We start from the raw sequence: 21,176 nt of genomic DNA on the forward strand, positions 1-21,176 counted from the left end.
GCTCTAGAATACCGTTTTATCACGTCTAAGAATTGTATTTAGAGCAACGCTACAAATGATGCAAGCAAGGATGCCGTCTTTCTTTTGTTCGCATCGTAATCTTTCCTCATTCTCTCTTTCTTCTTAGCCTCATCCTTTCTCCGCCTACTTTTTCTTCCATTCTCTCTAGAGATTCTTACAAGCATTGTGCCGGTGACTAATGCGTGGTGCTTTCTTTGTCACGCTGAACGTTAGCACGGTACTGTTCTACGCTTATGATTATTGCACACGTCACGATTTTGCCTCTATTCTTAGCTTCCCCGTTAGTCGTCATTTTTTCCCTAAATCTCATAATTTTCCAAGCCGAGGAAAAAAGGACACGATCGTTAGTTTCCTATTATCTCTCATACCATATCTACTAAAACTTTATATCGAACTATAAATTAAAAACGATTTTAATAGAGTTAAGAAAGTAGTGAGAGACATTATAATCAGGCAATTAATCGAAGGTTTCACGTTCTTCCCGCGCAAGACAAACGCAAGCGGAGTCAGGGTAGTGACTAACTCCGTGTAACATCCCCCATATTGATCACACTCAGCGTCTCTCTCATTCTCTCCTCCGTCGATATCTCCTTCCACGTTAGAGAAAACGCTTGCGTCTGCGTAACCTACATACGTTCTTGTATGATTTTCAGCAACAACGCCATCATCATCACCATGATCATCATCATCATCATCATCAACATTGCTATCATCGCGAGCAAAATCTTGTGGCCCATCTCATCCTTCTTTTCACTAGTATCGTTCTTCATCCTAGAAACACCTCATTCGTTCATGGGAAAATATATACATACACAGTGTGACTATGGTGTACCACATGGAAACAGACTACTCATTCGCTAGTTCGAAGTAGTGTGCTATCGACATCGTTCCGGACGAATAACCTCATTCCCATAATCCACATCCATATGATGAAAGGAGGTTCAAAGGATTAGACATAGGAAGGAGATAAGGAGAAGAGTTTCGATGGAACGACAATTCGCCAGCTTCGAATTGATGTCGCTAAGCTTGGAAGGTTCTCCAGTGTGTTCCTCGTGTTCACAGGTGGATGAGAATCGTCAGAGTCGGCCAACGTCATGGCATAGTCTTGGGGGTGGTTCGAATAAAAAGAAGGTGGCGCTGAACGAACGTGCCAGCTCGAAATTCGAAGGCAGGCGTCGATCTCGTTGGTAAGACGCCGTTGGCGTCGCGAACGGACGACGGCGGCGCTGCCGCCGTCACCACCACCATAGTCATCGTTATCAGCTAGCAGCACCACCAGAGAGGCTGGATACTATCAGACCTAGAGCAGTGTCGGCACCGCTGCGCCTGCTTTACGTGGTTATCGCGCACAATTTCGCGCACGATGTCGACGTACTCGAAGGACTTCGCGTAAGGGTAGAACGCGGAAGAAGATAATTTCCGCTTGCGAGTACGTGTCTCGGTGAAAAAGGAGTGACGATCCTTTGCTAAAAGTGTTTCATCAAATTAAAAGATTTCATTTAGACAGAGAAAAGTGCCAACGAAGGAAGAGAGCAAATATTTTCCAGGATCATCAAAAGGATTCTGGAAGAGAATCCTTCTTCTTTTTTTCGAAAAAAGAACAATTCGTGCGAAACGAACAAACAAACATTTTTAACACAGAGTTCTTATCGAACAAATCTTTAAAGACGAGAAACGTCTTATATTTGGATGTGCAATGAGTTCGAAATACATCTTATCAATGTAATTTCCTCGCTTGCTTGATCTCGTCCTAATCGAAGAAATATGAACGCGAGAAGACAATAAGGAAAAATGTTCAAATTTGTGCTGGTGTTTTTCAGACAGACAGATGCAACGGATACGAGAGAAGACGAGATGGCCGAGGCGGCACCGAGAACGACGTTATTGTCCTTCCTCGAATCAACGAACCATCCTCGTGATCCTTCGACGAGATCGTGAACTCCCGCGACTTTTTCCTATTCAAATATTTCAAAAGAAAGATATCGTCGTAAGGATGTAGGCAGGCTCGAGTTCAGGCCCTGTCGTGGCCGAGTTTCCTTACGCGATTCTTCCTATATATATATATATATATGTATGTATATACATATATACATACATACATATATATATATATTTTACTATGATGTAAGTATATACATACACGTTCCGAACGTACGAAAAAAAGGATCGTAAGGTCGGAAAGTGGAAAGATCGTCGAGCGTGTCAAAGCCGCTCCCACAAAAATCTCTCGAGAATATAGGCACGATCCTTCTACTCGATCGTCCTACTTTTTTCTCTCCCTCTCCCTCTTCTCAAAGCATCCGTGCATCTCGGTGCATCCCAGTGCATCTCGGTGTCCTAGTGCTCGTCAGATTGTCGAAGGAGGATAAAAAGAAGAGTGGTGAGCGTTCGTAAAAGAAGTGGCCGGTCTCGACGTTTAATAAGCGGGGAAAAAGAGAGAAAAGCAAAGAGGGAGGTCTCCCGATCAACGAGATATGAAAATGTGTGCGAAAATAATAAAATGCACGACACGTGACAACGTCATTCTTCTTGGTGACGGCATGATATCTCGAAGCCGATGACACGGTCGTCGGAGCGTCGCGATAAGTGTTAGTGGCTTAACGTGTATGTCGTGCAGCGTATACATAGGATGTTGTTCCTGGAAGTTGTCCAATAGTCCACGAGGAGAAAGATAGCAACAGCGAAAATGGTGGATCTAGAGGGTTACATCATTATGCTGGCGAATAAGAACGGGGAGATGAAGTTGTATGGTACGTAAATTGTTCATGATCAGATTTGTGTATTTTCAACGGTATGGAGGAATGGGAGAGGGGGATGATATTCATTGCTCGTTAAGCGTTTGAATATTTATCACGGTTAAACACTGATAGATCGTCGTACTAATATTATGATTTTGTCGTATCAAAGCCTATGCGAAATCTACGTACGTATATACGTAATCATCGATGAATGTCAACAGATTCGTTACGATCGAGTATAACGTCCGATAAAAAATGAGTATCCTTGGCTGTTAATAGGAAAGTACACGATCCGAAGGACTTCTTTTTCCAAATAGTCGAGTTAAAGATAACCTTGGGATCCATTCGTAAGCATCGCTTATCGGAGATAAAATTGTAACGCGATAAATATTGTAAGGTGTCGCTAAAGAAGGGATCTCGTTTATTTTTGGTCTCTTTTATTTCTGATTAGTATCGCACATTACTAATCGTTCTCTCTGATTATTACGTACTGCAAGTTCAATAACGATATTTGTCGAATTTAATAACGTTTCTACGATTATCATATTGATCAAATCGAAATTGATTTAAAGATTTTATAGATTTATTTTCTTGCATAATGTTACGTTCATTCGTTTCTCAATAAAAATTCTACTTTCTCATTATCTAATAACGCTAATCGTTTCGTGTTTTATATTCAATGACAACAACGACGACTTGTACCTTGCGTTCTACGTTGTTGCTTGATTTATCGCGTGCTTCGTAATGGTATAACTATAACTAACGTAAACACAGACGTCAATGGATCATTCTGACGATACGTCTCGATCCGACAGGTTCTCGTGCGGATAACGCGGACAGTTTGGAATTCGACGACGAAATTCTCCAAGTGAACGGCCGTACTCTGCAAAATGCAACCTACGCGGAAGTCATTCAGTACATACACCAGGTAATTATCAAATCTTCAATACGTCATTTAATCTTCAATTCGTATCTCATTCTTCATTTTCATTTGTAAACAACCATCGGTCCTACAAACATATGTATATACATGTATATAAATCTGAAATTATTTACATTAAAATTATGCGGGCCAATCGGATGATTTCCTATCTTTTTAACGCAAATATAATTCTCTTTACAGTGCATCAAATCACGCACGATTTCTCTCCGATTACGCAGGAGGAAGGAGAGCCGGATCGGTGAGTAATACGAAAGTCACGGGATTATTTTTTAATCTCGTTAATAGTATTAGTATTCGTAGTAAGAACAACAACAACGATACTAATGATAATAATAATAACAATAACAATAACAATAACAATAACAATAATAATAATAATAATAATAATAATAATAAAAATAATAATAATAAAGATCTATCGTAATGAAAAGAGTCGGAATAAATTCACGCAAACTCGAATAAAATAAGCTATAAGTCCCCTTACTGAAAATAAAGAAAACAAAAGAAAATTTTTGTACGAATACTCGAAATTCGCATATTTCATCCAACCTCCTTAAATGAGGGAATATCTTGAACATTGAGAAGCTTGAACAAGAGAGAAGTTGGCCGAGCAGAGCTTTAGACTTTGGTTCTCTAGCGAAAAAGAGAATAGAAGCGAGCAACGAATCGATAACTTCTCGAAGAGAGAACACAATAGTTCTCGGAGAATATATCACCTTTAAGGTTTCGCCAGCTTCTCTCTCTCTCTCTCTCTCTCTCTCTCTATCTCTATCTCTCATTCTATCTATCCATCTATCTCTCCTTTTCTCTTTCTCTCACTTTCCTCGTATACCTACGTTGCACCTATTCAAAAAAGCTCTCGAGTACTTTTCGAGATATTCCAAGAACATTGAAATCTCTCAGCTGGTGTCCCGTTCGATAAGACGACGAACACACGTAGCTACGTGCTCGGATGAGAAGCCTTGTTTTAAGCCTAGTAGAAAATTTATTTCTATCCAGCCATTTTACAAAGGATCGTGCACCAAAGATAAGAGAGGATAGAAGTGTAAAATATCTCTTCTCTGACGTCGGCGCGAGCCATCGTCTCTCTTCTTTAAGAAGGATATAAGAAACGACCTTTCTTATTCATCCCCTTCTCTCTCTTTTTCTCTAAATACATCATACACGATATCTATACGAATCCAATCGAAGATTGGATCCAAATGCTCGGTACGCATGTAATGAAATATGAAAAAATCCGCAATGGAAAATCTTTTCGAAATTCTTGACGAGATTCTTTCTGACGGTTATCAATAAATCGAAATACGATAAATATTTTCCTTACAATTCATTCTCAACAAGAAGATATATCTATGTGTAGTTTTGTTTTTCGTAACGTACATACGTCTCAGAGATATATCTTTTATAATATAATAATAAGAAACTTATAATTAAATACAATGCAATTAATATAATAACAATTAAATAAAAGTACATTTCAGAGTTTATATCATTTTAACAATTTAAACAAAGTTGATTAAAAGTTCTGAGTGCTTTTGATGTAATAACACATTTGTGGGTTCTCTAATAAATTCAATATTTACTTCGTGAAATGTTTGCACGTTAGATAGCTTAAAGTAAACCATTGGGTAGATTTTAACGAGACCTAGTCTCTATAAAATTTCTAAAATATTATAACAAATTTTGACCTACTTATACTCGTAATAATTTTCTCATAATTCAAAAGATTTTTGAGCTTGACAATTCGTTGCAAATACATGCTCAGTGTTCTAACACCGAGCATTAAAATTTGAGATAAACCGAACACGTTTTCGTTGTTTCCGCTCAATCCACCCCCTTTGAAATTCGTTAAACAAAAACGCCGATTTAAACAAAACACCAAAAGAAAACAAAACAAAAGGAACTCTAAAAGAGACCAATACACGTACGGTACGTTCTTTCGTCGCTAGTAGTACAGAAGCGGAACGTTTAACGGTCGCACAGGTGGCGGTCACGCGACTCGCTTTCCTCCCCGCGAAATCGCAGAACACTTTTACGGAGGCTAGCCGACCGCTTCGAATTCGAAGCGACGACGAGATAGAACACAGTACAGGTCGTATGCTTCCGTAGCGTTTCGTGCGATTCCGTCGTTCACCAGGTAAATGCCTCAGGTGGCTCGTCAACGAAAGCCTCGTGGAGTAGTGGAACCGAAGGTGTATACTTGGAAGGGGTATACGTGAGGAGTAGGGGTCGAGAACGGAATAAAAAGAGAGAGAGAGGGAAAGAGAGAGAGAAAGAGAGAGAGAGAGAGAAAATACTAAACTAAGGAAAGAGAGAGAGAGAGAGAGAGAGAGAGAATTTGGCGACGGTGCGACGAAGTTGGCAGAGTTCTCATCGAGTTCTCCATCGAATTCACATCGCGATCCTCGAAGGCCGAGTTCCTCGAGTTCTCGTCCTCGAATTCGCATTATCCTTCCTCTTCTACGTCCTCGTTCGAGAAAGGAGATCTCACACAAGGCGGCTCTCGCTTGCCTGAGACTCAGTCGACTCGCGTTCAGCGTGCCGTGTAAGTATACCGATTTTACGTGAGTGAGTGTCAAAAAGATACCAGGATATACCAGAGTGAAGAAGAAAAGGAATAAAAAGATCGAATATACGATCGTTTTCTAATCCATTCGAAAAATTGAGTGTATGCGTACGCGCGTGTGTGTGTGTATTTTAAAAATCGTGAGTGCGCTGCTAAATTCACGTTTATTCGTTGCTCTTCGAGAGCTTGAACTCGACTTGCTTGCTGCTGCCACGGTGTTCCCCTCTCCTGCTATTTTATTCTCCTTCTATCCTTGGATTGCTATATATGTGCTTCGGACCAAAAAGATAAATCGCTATCGATATCATCCTACGCGTTATTATTTTAGGTGAATTTGTCAAATCCTCTTTGAAAAGTCGACGCTTTAGTAGCCTCGATGTCCCGAATATGTCGTGGCAACGAATTCGTCCGTTCAACCGGACGAGCGATTTCGTGGACGAGCACAATGGTGTCACTGCTTGATACGCGATAAACGTAACTCGCGCTAAACGTTTTACGTACGCTGGGTTAAAAATTATTCATAGGTTATTTAAAATCGAATGACTATTCTGTAAACTTAAAAAAGAGATATGAATTTTTTAATAAACATGGATTAATTGGTATTTTAATAATAGATAATTAGTGTCAGCAAAAATTGTTTTTAGCTTATAGTTTGACGTACAAACGAATTATTCAAATGAAATAATATTTAAATATGTTGTTTATCAAACGCGTTTAGATTCTTCTAAATTTTATATTGTACTATATACTTGTAATGTTTTCTATTGGTTTCAAAGCATTTACGTTTATTTATTTCTTTTCGTCGTTTTTCCATCTAGTCGTTTATCTATTTTTCTGCTATACTCATAATTGAAAACTTTTTGATCGATTAGAAGAAAGCATCGTTAGAATGTCAAATATCGGTCATTTTTTAGTACGCATTAATTCTCTTAATTCGTTTTATTATGTTATCGTAAAAGTACTTATACGTAAATAAGTTTGTGTGTGTGTGTCTATATGTGTGTGTGTGTATATATAGAAACACACACATACATACATACATATATATATGTACATGTATATCGTGATATATATAGATCGTGAAAATATTCTATGGACTGATGGAATTAGTTCTTGGTGATTTGAATCAACAGAGATCGATCTGTCGTGTTTAAATAACGAATAAAAAAGAAGAAAATAAAAATGTTATGTCGTTTACTTACTCAAAAAAAAGGAAATGAATAATATATAACTCACAATAATTATTAGGAAAAATATTAATAAGGACTTGAAATGATCGAATACTTAACAATATAAAGTGCAAAAATTTTCGCGGAAAAATATGGAGAGACAAACGAAATTTTTAATTCTTCAAACTTTTTAATTCTTCAAAGTTATCATAATAAAAAATTATAAGAAAAAAATGGCAATTCATTATTCTAAAATTAGACGAAAGTTATGCAAATTATTTTTATCACTGATAATACTATATAAATATCTAAAAAACTAATATTATATCAGTCGTCATGTTTTTGAATGATATTTAAACAAAATTTGCTTTTATGGATTAAACATTCCAACAAAGTCGAACAGATCTTACACATGCCTATATATACTTACACTGCTACGTAAATGTATTCTACAAAATTCATATTTGTGACGTGAAATAAGCATCGTCCAGATCCTCTAACACAATATATACACACATGCATACGTATGTATATACATATATACGTACATACATACATACATGCACATATGCATATATACATGCATATATACATGTATACATATAATCCCTAGTCGTTCATTTTATCACGAGCTAGAACGACTTTTGATCTTTAAGTCGTTCTAAGAAATCGTTGGAAGGAAAGAGCAGGTAGTTAGATATTTTCATTACTTATTCATCGATCGATCGTTGAAGTCTTTATATAAATGACGAATATTCACAAGTCATCGGTACTTTTTTTTCCTTACTCGTGTATTGTATCATTCGGATCAAATATCTAGTCTTACGTTTTTCTCTTTCTATTTAGATACTTTTATTTTGACACAATTTATTTTTCGCTTCAATTCAAATTATTTATACACTTGCTTATCCCATTCTATTCGTGCTCGCGTAACGATACGCTTTTTTAAAGCGATAAATTTGTATTTTCTCTCTCCGTCTCCCTCTCTCTCTTTTTCGAAAATCATTTTATTTGTTCGAGATTTAACGGCACATACCGTCACGACAACAAATTCAATAAATTTTTTTTTTATTTTTTCAAGTACGATAGATTTTATTCTCTCTCTCTCTCTCTCTCTCTCTCTCTCTCTCTCTCTCTCTCTCTCTCTCTGTCTCTTATATTATCATCGAATTTTTCTAAAATTTTTCTCTTCCTTTTCTCTCTTTCTCTCTACCCAATTTTTTTCTATTATGTAATTGTTAACGAAAAATCGGCATATAACGATGAATCCCTTACGTGTAAACCATCGTTATATCCAAAGGAATCCGATGCCGCTGCAGTATTCGAAGGCGAGAAAGCTGATCGCGATTCCACCAAGTGGAAATCGACTTGCATTTGCTTCCGAAGCGAATCGCTCGAAAATATTTACGGAATACGCAGCGGAACGCGTATACGTAATCTTTGTATATTGTTCTGAAATCGAAATGAAAAAAAAATGGGGGAAAACAAAATTTTTCTGAAAAACATCTACATGTCTATCTGCTACATGCTTTGTATTCCATAATTAATAATCAATAATCGATTAGTCTGTTTAATAAGAAAAAGTATCCTACGATCCTTCGTCGAATAAAAGACACTTCGTAATTCTTAAATGGCAGCGGCAAACAACATACGGACGTTTCTACTTCGATCAACGAGTTTACATTCTCTATGATCCCAACTTTTGTTTTTATGTGTAAAAATAAAAATGATGTAATCCAAAACTTATACATCATAACTTATACTTAGGAAACATTAATTTTCAGATACAAACTGGGAATTAATTTGTGGCGAACGAAAAGAAAAAGAGAAAAGAATTGAAATAAAAAAATGAAATAAGAATATACGAATGCGTGACTTAAAAATTATACATATAACGCTATAAAGAGTTAATGATTTGTAAGTGATAACGAAATTTGTACGAATAATGTACAAGGTGAATCGCGTTAACGAGGAAAAAGGAAAAGATACTGACCGACGTTTTAGCGATAATTTGTTCGTACGAGGACGAGCGAGAGTAAACGCGTAGGAAGGTGGTATCCTCGGCAGGTTTCGTCACGGTGCTGCGAGTGAGGAACGTTCTCTTCGTCTGCATTCTGTGCACATGTATACGATCATCGTCGGATGTTACATCCACATAGAAACGTACATATATAAAACGTACGAACGAACATATTCCGTGTATCTTTCATTATGTGTCGATCCTGTGTCCGTGCTTGTGGTTCGGGTGTATCCTGAAGTTGTAAAGTGACGATTTTTTGTGTTTATTTTCTTTTCTTATCTTCATCGCTATTTCTCATATGATAATGTGCCAAGGTGAAGCGTGGAAAACGATTTTTTTTGTCACGGATTTTTCAACGGTAGCGAGGAAGAACCGGCAGAGGGGACATCGTGGAAAAAGTAAATTATAGTAATAGAAAAGTCAGCTACCTAGATCGTATAGGACGTAATTCTTCAACGGAACCGAACAAGTGAGTGTGTACAGTCATATAATAAACGTACGATCTTTTTTCCTCGAGGAATGCAAGCTTGAAAACTTTCGAGAAGACTTCTTTCGCTTTCTTTTCCTTTTTTTTCTAAATCATCATTTCAAGACTCGATCGTAATAAAAGCTTCTCCGTGATCGATCGCTTAATCGCACGATGAATCTCTCAGGACTTCCTACTTTGTTCTTGCTCGTCACAGTGGATGACCTTGAAAACCGAGAAAGTTAAACTTTAATAACGGTAATCGAAACACTCAATTTTACCAGAATCGTAACATCGACTGTGTTTCTGCGGTTCAATCGAATGGCCACCACGCGTTTCTTTGTTTTAAATGACTCACAGCTGTTTACAAACGAACACGATGTAAGAGTGAAATTCCGAAACTAATGAAATATCCTAGAAGTTTCTATGGTAATATCATTACCGTCGTGTTTAACGATCCTCTGTTTAATGTATTCACCTTTATGAGATAATACACAACGTCCTTCGTTGCAACTTTACTATTATCGCTTACTGTTAACGCTTTGATTATTATTCATCGATTATTCATACCTCCGACGTGTAGGCTAAACAATCGGATATTAGGCTACACATACGTGAAACGTTCGCGAGTATATATCTGCGAAGAATTAGAACAAACGAGACGACATACTCACGTTCCATGATTCTTTCTCTTTCAAACATTATATAAAATTAAATTTCTATTTGAAAAATAAAAGAAAAAAAATTACAAGAAACGAATAACATTCAAACAAGGACAGAATATCAATCATCATCGAAGTTTATTTTCGTGTCAATACCTTCGTGAACGCAAACATCTCCAGTACAAAATTTGTAATCGAAGAGTCACAGAATGACGTAGGCATGCGTACAAACGAGAGATGGAGTGGGAGAAGAGCGAAACGGAGTCAAGCGCTTTCGCATACGATCCTTGAAATGCACTTTCTATGTATGAATATTCGACACTTGGAATAATCGTCACGTTCGAATGTTAAGCATGTCTCTTTGTCTTTCTCTCTGTCTCTCTATCTATCTATCTATCTATCTATCTATCTATCTATTTATCTATCTATCTATCTATCTATCTTTATGTCTTTCTCGAATTTCTCGAATTTTGCTCATTCGATTCTCAAAACTTCGACTTAGAAAAAATTCTCATACATATTAGAATGTATAATATGCATTTACATTTATTTTTACATATATACCGCATATTTATATATGTTTATGATTTGTAATATGTAAAACCAAATATTTTATATGTTCCTTCTGTGTCATTTCGATGTGTAATAAATAAATAAATATAATAAACACATATTATACTTATAAACAAAAGGAAAGAAGAAAAAATAAAAATGCAATAAATATGTTTTTTTTAAATAATCGATTTCAACTGTTTAAAATAGTTGAAATACTCCTGTTACATTTCGTACAATTCATCAACATAACTGTTTTTCCAGCTGATCGTCTCATATTCTCGTGATTTTTAAATAATAGGTATTTGACATCCTGCGGATATCCGTACGTTAGGGTGCGATATCACAGCGTGTATCCGTCGAAACGAATTCGTACGAACGAAAACGTGACGTTTTAGTAAAACGATTTCTTTTTCCACGTTCTGATTTCAAAGAGACTCCAACAAAATCGGCGTGAATTTTTATAAGTGAAAATTTCGAGAAAAAGAAAACGGAGATGTTCGTAATGATTCAGTGAAGAGTGCTCCATATCTAGACTCTTGACGTACATACAAACATGTACTTATACATATGTGTATACATATATATATGTGTGTGTATGTGTGTACATATATACATATGTATAGATACATATGTATCTGTAGTAAAGACTTATACAGTTAGAAAACTGGTTTTCGTCTTCTCGCGCATCAAGCAATGATTCTATTCGTATGATCGAAGTCTCGCGTGTAGCGGGACCAGGTCAGTCCAGTGACGACTCTATACTTAACCATCTTCCTTTTTTTCTTCATCTTCTTCTTCTTCTTTTTCTTTTTTTTATTCTTCTTCTTTCCTTCCTCTTTATTTCAAACAACTTCGACAACATTAAGATTTCCTTGCGTTACTCTTGCGACCAAGAAGGAAACCACATCTAATACGATACTGTTCGATCGTTACTACTTTGACAAAGCGATAGGCAACGTATTCGTCGAGTGAATTAAAACTTTTTAATAGGATAGTCGTGTAACTATCGGGACCACTAGATTTGCATTTCGAGTGAGAGACCGATAGCGGCTACTCGACTGAATAAAGTTGGTTGGAACTTTAAGATCGATTAGGACATTCTAATTTTTACCTTTGATTTATCTTACCATAATAGAAAAATAGAACGATAATAAAGTATGATTCAAAAATATGCAATTCAATATTGCAGATTTTTTTTAATCCAATTTGTAATTAGCGAACATTAATTTTTCCATATTAATTTAAGGGGAACGAATAAAATGATACTAAAAAAATATGTATACATGAATGAAACAAGTTACATGATATTATGGAATAGTTTCTCAACCTTTCTGCCGTAAAGTTCAATACATTTATTTGTAATGTATATAAACACAATTTATAAGAATCTGGTATACTAGAATCACTGTATATTATTTCAAAGATACGACTGATACTGAACAATTTACGAGAAGATTCTGTAAATATCTTATAAATTAATCAGTTTTCTCGTTTTTAAATGCTTTGTCCCAAGTTAGTAATCATTATTACTGTTCATTAAAAATTTAACATAGCCCATAGGTTGAGAAACTCTGTTATAGAGGTCTAAAGAAAACATAATAGATCGTACCTACGATTGCACGAAGGATCAACAGAAATAACTAACGATTAGAAAGAAAATTTTACAAACCTGATCTTCGAAAAATTCTTACTTCGATGTTATAGATTATAGCCATGATCGAGTGGACCACATAAGTGCATAAAAATCGAACCGAAAAACGAATGATTGCGTTAGGTACGTTGAACTGGCGTTCGTTGGTGGTTAATTTTTATCGGCTATGCCAGCGACTAGTTCCAAATATAAACCGTGTTTCGTGTATGCGACGCGCTTCGAAAGCGCTCTCGGACGTATGCCTTCCTCTTCGAGCTTCGCCTCTCCGCCAGCGAAGAGTTTATTTTCTAGTCTCGTGACACGTGCGGAGACGACTGCTGCTACCGAGCTACATCCGTGCTTACCTCGACAGACGGACAGAAAGAGAAAGAGAAAGAGAAAGAGAAAGAGAGAGAAAGAGAAAGAACGATACTCCAAAGGGACTGTTTTCTCTCTCTCCATCCTTTTTTCTCTGCACTCTCAAGTTTTATCATCTCGCGTAGCTCTTTCACTGTCCCTGTCTAACTTGTGGAAAAGAGCTTTTTCGAGTATCCTCTGCAAGAAAACGAAATACAATTGAAGTGTGCCTCTCTCTCTCTCTCTCTCTCTCTCTCTCTCTCTCTCTCTCTCTCTCTCTCTCTTACTTCTACATGCTCCATCTCTCTCTCTTCTCTCTCTTTATCTATCTCTTTCTCTCTCGTTCTCATTGTCTTCCTTCTGGTGACTCCAGATTTTTTGTTTTTGTTTTTGTTTTTTTTTTTTTTAATGGTGACGGACAGCGTTAGTTCAACGACGAATAGCGGTCGTTTAATGTGATGGGAATGAAAATACGTCGTGTACATGGTTATTTTCTTCACACTCGAGAAGAAGAAGAAGAAGGAATAATCGTTGTGACCTTGAATCCATTGCCGAGGAACGACGGTGCAATTTTATTAGCGCGTACTACAGAGCACTGTAAAAGCGTCTCGAAAGGGAGGAGAACAAAGAGGAGGCAGTTCCGATGTCGGTAGTCAGGTCGTTTCGCGAGAAATTAATTCGCTCTACTTGCTAGAAATCTTTATTGGGGTTATACTCGACGCATGTTGTTATGATGACTTTATGTAGATATTAACGTATGTTCATTTGACTTCGATCGATCGTGTCAAATGTTTTTTTAAAACAAAACTAATAGAAACGGAAAGAATAAGGAAATCGGGTAAAAAAGATAAAAGTTGTTTGTTTGTCACTAATCTCCTATTTTAACCGAATCGTCCAATCATTTTTCTCGAGATACAATAAAATATTTCGAAACTTCTCAAGTCGAGTGTTTTAAGAGAAAAAGGAAGAGAGAAAAGGGCTTGGTTCGTGAGGATTTCATAAAAGTCACGATAAAGAGGAAACTTTGAGTGGAAATAAAAGCTGTGAGAGATAAAGACATAAAAGTGTTCACGTGAACGTTCTATGCTAATCAAAAAGAAAGTCTAATCTTCGAGAAGGATTGCTTTTGTACGATAGTTTGACCCTCTTTTTCACTACTCTTCTTCTCTACCCTTCGAAATGTCAAAGTTCTTTCGCAAATTCGTTTTTTGCGGCTGTTCTCGTTCGCACAGCGATAATCGATCGAATATCGCGAACGATTCCACTCTCGACGACGTTTCGAAGCTTGTACCATCCTCCTCGTCCGACAATTGTGCCGAAGAGAGCAACGATCTAGCAAGATACTTCGATTTATCTAGCATTAAGTTTATCGACGACGAGGATGCCGACGATGAGTCGTTTTTTATGAAAAACGGTACAAAGTAGATTTCTATCGTTTCTTTTCTTTTCCTTTTTTTCTTCTTTCTTTTCATTCTCACCTGATCCAAACATTTTTCCGATTTTTATTCGAAATTCTCTTACGAGAAAATTATTATTATTGAATAAAAAGAGCATGCAACCCCTTGAAAAACGCTTCGATCGTAAAAAGAGTAATCGGCATCGATCGAATCGATGCTTTCGTTTCGTCGATCGTGTAACTATTAATAGTAGCTCGTTGGCACATCCTATGCCAACTATTTTTCTTTTATCGTCGGACACTTTCAAAGTTCGAATAATTACCCAATCGAATCACCTAAATTCGCTCATTTACATTTATTTACAAATTTATTTAAGAAATGAATATCGTTTGTTAACCGATTTATCAACGTACCCGGTAGTTCGTTACGCGCAATTAATTATCCGCGCAACGCGATAAAACGTAATACAGGGTGTTCTCGCTGTAATTAACTTGTTGAATTCTTGCTAGAAGAGCTGGATGGACCAAATGCTGTACGGATACGAGACGGTTGGGTTATCGCTGTCGAAAGGTAAAATATTTCATATATATTTAAATTAATTATATAATAAAAATGATAAAATTGAAACGAAAATATAGAATTAAAGTTTGCGAAATAATAAAATTCGAAATTCGTTACTATTTCAATGAAAAACTTTATTAACCGGTTAATGAATGATTTATTTTTTGAAAAATTTCTAGAAACAAAAACATTATTAAGTAAATATTATAGATATAATGAAAAATTTACATTACTAAAATATCATTGAAATATATGTAATGAAAAAGTACATCGTTGCATATGTAACATTGCACATTGGACAACATTAAACATTAACATATTATGATTCCGAAACAACGCATTTATGGGTTAAGATGATTTAATTTAAATATCATGGATATATCCAAGGACTTTCATTTGCTATTCCCTATAAACTACATATTACATTAAATCAATATATAAGTTATTGTAAACTCACCGATAACCTATTTATTTATTAGGTTATTAGCTATTAACAAGACTCCTTACATAAGAAAAAAAAAAAAGTGAAAAAAGATACAAAAAACTCTATCGATTAAAATATGCCGATAAATCGTACGATATAATAATATGTAACGTCAAACTATTCGTCCTTGTAAACTTCTTACCGTATAAAATCTTAACTGTATAAAACGAATGTGTAAGAACGTAAACACACTAATACTAACGTATCTTTTCGCAGAGGCGTAAGAGAAAGGTTGAAAGAGCTCGCTGCCCTGAGGAGCATCCAGTTACGGGATATCGAAGCCATATTAGATCATCAGGTAGGTGGATCCCTTTCAACGAGATTTTTATATCTTTCACGATATTAACGAGTTTCACTTTTTGACACTGTAATGAGAATCGTACATTGAGAAATATGTTATTTATGCATGAAGCTTATTTATGTAAACGTAAAAATCAAAAAAGAAGAGAGAGAAAGAGAAAGAAAGAAAAATATACTCGTACTAGCTCGTGTTTTTACGACGACGTGCACAGTATTCGCAGCGACGTTTGTAACGACACATAGGTTTCCACAGCGAAAAGCCATACAAAATTTATTTCAAAAATTTTGCGTAAGCTTCACAATTTCAACTATTCGAGATTATTGAATGTGCGAGGAACAATGTACCAAATTTTTTTTTTTTCTTTTCATTTGTATACTCTCGAAGCAATAAACCATGTCAAAAATTCTATGAAACATTGTACGTTTATCGGCGATTTTTATATGTTCCGAAAAGATATGTACATTTTTATTATATGGAATGTATATTCATTTTCCAACAGGTTTATATTTTTATCATATATATATATTAATATTTGAAAATAATAAATTCGATCATTCTTTTTACAATTCTAAGATTTAATTAACGATTTTGTTAAAGTATCTTATAATATCTCATGCTTATGTTTATATCATTACATTTTGTAAAGTTTTGTGAACGCAATGCAACAAAATTCTGTCCCGGATTCATCCGAACTGAAGTTTTATAGCTAATTTAGGTAAGAAGTGGAACGATTTAATTTATTGACACTGATTATGATATAGTTGACGCACAATTGATATATTGAGTTAAAGTAATAGCGGAAGTCATATCAAATGGTCGATACACAACAATTTGCAGTATATACTGCAGAAATATATGTGCGATTGTGTCGTGACATTTTTAAATTCCACAGTTCATAAAATATTAATTCATGGACTACTGAAATGGTTGAAAATTTGGCTGATTGGACAATTCTCAGAAGGCAGCAAAAATGAGAAATAAACCTTGTACGAGCAAAGCTACGTGAAAAAATTTTCCAGCGAATCATGTAACACGGATATCATTAATAGACTTTTGCTTAATTCTGACTCCCTTATATCTTTTGTAATAAGAGTAACTAGAAGAAAGAAAACGATGCCGTTTTTGAATAATAAAACTCTAGATTTGTTTCTTCCTCTTGAACCTACATCTATCAAAGAAAACGAATCAGTACTATAGAACATAATAAAGAAGAGATGTCATCTGAGGGAGAAATTTTGAATGAATTTTCTAATCTAAAATCAAATTGTAATAATTTGAAAATGTTTTTATATATTATACTTACGTCTTTTAAAAATAATTTTTGGTATTTTGTTATAAAACAGCTATACAACTTTTTACATTAAAATTTGTTTTATACAAGTACTTATCCATATTTAATTTTGTGTTAATAATTAAAGTTTATAACAGCGCATTCGCTACAAATAAAGTCTTCCCACGACTCATGTGATTTCAATTGTTTCTCTCATTTGAAATAAAAAAAATTTACAATGATTTTTAATTAAGACTAGTTTAACTATAGCAGATATCAAAATGAAAGGAGAAAGATGATAATTGAAAAAATGACAGATTAAAAAAGAAATAAAGAAAAAAAGAAAAAATTTTGGATTAATTCTGGTACAAGTTACAAGGATATGTGCACTGAAAATGTACAGAAAATTTGAAGTTAATCGATCAAGTGGGTGTTAAGTTATGAATTTTGTTTGAATTTTCACCACAAATATCTTAATGTAGAACGTGTAGAAAGGTGTATGAAATATATATAAACAAAATGAAAAATGAAAAAAAGAAACAACATCGTGGTAGGTTATGAGAGAAAAACTTTCCAACTATAAAGTATAATGCGTTAGCGTAGAAAGCATAGACGATCGATCGTATTGACGTATCGGAAAAACAGGTATGCTTTTGCACACGTCATACGACTGTGTACATACATGTGTATATATATATATACGTGTGTGTGTGTATATATATATATATGTATATATATATATATATATATATATATATATATATATATTATGTATGTGCACTCTTGCCCATGCTATGGAACATGAATTTCGTCTTGTAGACCCAATACAGCAACGTCGAGATAAATTTATATATGGTGACAATGTATATACGTAAATACATGTATACATACATATACATACATACATACATACATACATACATACATTCATACAACATACATACATACATGGTTTATCGGCCCAACGATCAATCCCCGTTTTCTTTCTTAACGTCGAACGTCACAAACGAAGCTATAGGAGGTGCGATCACCGTCATTAAAAAAAAAAGAAAAAAATAAAAAAGAAATTTATCGACACTCGACCGTTTTGTAAGTAGAGTCGCCTATGAAACATGGAATGCGAAGGTGAATATGCGAACGTGCTGCTTGCGTCGAGTTGTAATTACGATTACAAAGCCGTTGCGCTTTGCTCGAGGCTAAGCGACCTACCATCGACTATTACGTTCCAGGATTTTTATTTTTTTCCTTGCTTTCAACTATTATACTTTGCTGCGGTTTTTCTTTAGTAAATATGCATATATTTATATGCATATATATATATATATATATATTTATATATATATTTATGTATATATGTATATATGTATATATGTATGTATCTACGTATGTACGTATGTATATATGGACGCGCCACATAGGGGTTACTGGCTCCCCCCGTGGCATACGTATATATACTTGTGTTTGTAAGTACGTTAATAACGCTCATTAAATGTCTTCGAATGATCAATATTTAAAAGTTATCGTAGTTTCGTATCACTATCGTCATCCGTTTCTCTTACTTTCTTTCTCTTTCTCTTTCTCTTTCTCTTTCTCTTTCTCTTTCTCTTTCTCTTTCTCTTCCTATTTCTCTCTCCTTTCTCACGAAAATGATAAATTATTCATAACGGACTATTTTAATTCCGCAGATAAACGAGACCGGTGCATCCACGAGCGAGGAGAGCACGAGAAAAGATGTAACGAGTAATCAGGTCACCGTGACCCTTGCGGATGAGTGAGTACTTCTCGAGATTGACCGTCTTAAATTCTTTGCGAAACGAAGAAAGTTTTCTCCTGGTTTTATCCTTTAAGCTGAGTGAGAGTAGCCTGGATTTTTACTTCGAAGGATACCTTTGAGTGATCTTTTAATGAAACTATTCGATTCTTGACGTTTGCTGTTCTCATTTTTACAAAATAATTATATCTAGAATGCCATTATTTTGATATAAATTGTCTTTTGTGTGACACCTCATAGCTTTTTCATTTTCATATTCCGCTTTGTGGACGTACATAGTATCACCTTCTTTCAAAGTCCACTCTATATTCATGTGTTCATATGTAGTTATGCCTGGTCGACTTTGAAATATGTTCTGACAATGTTTTATTATTTAAACTGACATGAGTAGTTCGTATCAAATGTTTTATTTATTTATTTATTTATTTATTTATCTTTATTATAGGGATGTACGTAATACGAACGCCTTCTTCACAAAACTCAGTAACGGTACGATTCCTAAAGGATTGACCAAGGACGGTCAGGATACGCGAGAAGGAAAAACTTTGCAGGAACGAAAGGACGTTTTGGAAAAGCAACAAACCTCATCGGATGAAACAAATCTTTTGGTCAGTTTCAGATTCCTCAATAATTTAAATAAAATCATGATAGAACGAACATTCAGTTTATAAATCGCAACATATAATTACGTTGTAATAACAACATACATATGTATAAGTATATCGATTCTTTCTTTTTCAATAGACACGTGTCCTTGATTTATCGTGATTCCTCGATAGAGATATCGGCTGATAGATACATCGTATTTCAATATAATGGAAAAAAAAGAAATATCATGACTTATACATATGTAAATACGCTGACGTATTAACAAAATGTTTTTGCATTTAAAAGTAATGACTACACATTTATCTTCGTCTATCTATTTATTGGAAATCTCGATGGCAAAACTTGCGTGCAACTTCTAACGACATTAATGAAGATGTTAGAATATTATTAATTAAAAAAAAAAAAAAAGAAAAAATTTTGCGAATAAATAAGAACCGATATAATAAAAAGATAAATAGTCTGTTTATCCGTTGAAAAAAATTATGCTTATTTATAATATAAAGATAAAATATTTTATTCGAAACATGTATTTGTCTATAGAAATGTTTAGAAAATTATTTGTAAAATTACTTGTAAAATGTAAGTGAGAAATAGGATTAACGAGGGTAATAGTCTTCTGTAGAAGAAATCAATAGAAATAAAATCGTATATAAATGATTATATAATTATACTATGTAAAATATTTCAAATGATCGATCACGCAAGATCAATATGATTAGTATGATCGAAGTACTCACGGTATACGATACTGATCGAATCTATCACTTCGCAGCAACCAGTGCAGACCAGCAACAAGGTAGGGGAACGCCGTGCTAGCAGTCCCTTCCAAAATGGCCGGACAGAGGTCCTGATTGGAGAACCGGAGGGCGGCCCGAGGTCGCCGCGAGGATCGACGTCTTCAGCGGTGAACGACGGCAATTTTCTTAATCCACCGGACGAACGCGAAGCAATTTACAGGTTAGTCAAATTATTTCTCTTAATGGCGACAGCTTACGTTTCGTGCAGTACACACGTCTCTCCTCTTCCGTGATTGGTTGATACGATGACCGATACACAAACGAAACGAAAAATTGACTCGAACGTTAGGTTACATGATTTAAGCAGAGAAATCAATGCAATGAGGTCTCATGTTATACGTCGGATATCTTATATTTGTCATCAAAATTGTGATTATTTATAAAATCATTGAACATCGTGGTATGCGCGCCACGCGTTGAAATCTTCGCCTAATTTTCACTCTTCCTTTCTTTCTTTCTCTTCCTTCTTTACCGTCCATGAAAAAAACGACTTTTTACTCATCGGACGTCAGATGGCGCTGCTCAACCGTTTCGTTCACCTGCCGAGTAATCGATCTGAGGTAAAACAGTGTTCATCTTTCGGAGAAAAATCAATTTCACACATCCGAACTAATCATTATGATTGTACGTTAGATTTAATATTTTCGAATCGAATTTCGTTTTATCGAATAAAGATAAAGAATATTTCAAGAATATTTTTAAATGATTCAAAAAATGTATTCGAGAAGACGCCAATATTGCTATATCAAACTTTCCAAAGAATTTATCAATATGTTATTAGGAAACAAATCGAAGTAATGTTAATCGAGTTATTGGCTTTTGTAAAATCTATTATTTTATCGAAGATATTCGCCATGAA

The 21,176-nt window shown here is 35.1% G+C and overlaps 1 protein-coding gene across 5 annotated transcripts in view; it reads left to right on the forward strand.

The window, feature by feature from the left end:
* The first annotated feature begins 763 nt into the window (after positions 1 to 763).
* Positions 764 to 21,176, forward strand: part of LOC127071575 (protein PALS1) — a 56,714-nt gene continuing 36,301 nt past the window's right edge. The window contains exons 1-9 of one of the 5 annotated variants that reach the window (XM_051011120.1): positions 770 to 1,743; positions 1,842 to 2,771; positions 3,575 to 3,687; positions 3,883 to 3,940; positions 15,034 to 15,094; positions 15,786 to 15,867; positions 18,826 to 18,911; positions 19,357 to 19,519; positions 20,293 to 20,477. In XM_051011120.1, the coding sequence (XP_050867077.1) occupies positions 2,708 to 2,771; positions 3,575 to 3,687; positions 3,883 to 3,940; positions 15,034 to 15,094; positions 15,786 to 15,867; positions 18,826 to 18,911; positions 19,357 to 19,519; positions 20,293 to 20,477 (812 nt within the window). In that variant the 5' untranslated portion in view covers positions 770 to 1,743; positions 1,842 to 2,707. Of the gene's footprint in view, positions 2,772 to 3,574; positions 3,688 to 3,882; positions 3,941 to 15,033; positions 15,095 to 15,785; positions 15,868 to 18,825; positions 18,912 to 19,356; positions 19,520 to 20,292; positions 20,478 to 21,176 lie in introns of all 5 variants that reach the window. The other 4 variants (XM_051011196.1, XM_051011361.1, XM_051011025.1 and 1 more) reach the window with 4 other exon arrangements.

The sequence above is a fragment of the Vespula vulgaris genome, chromosome 1 (assembly GCF_905475345.1).
Source record: "Vespula vulgaris chromosome 1, iyVesVulg1.1, whole genome shotgun sequence".
NCBI classification, from domain to species: Eukaryota; Metazoa; Arthropoda; class Insecta; order Hymenoptera; family Vespidae; genus Vespula; species Vespula vulgaris.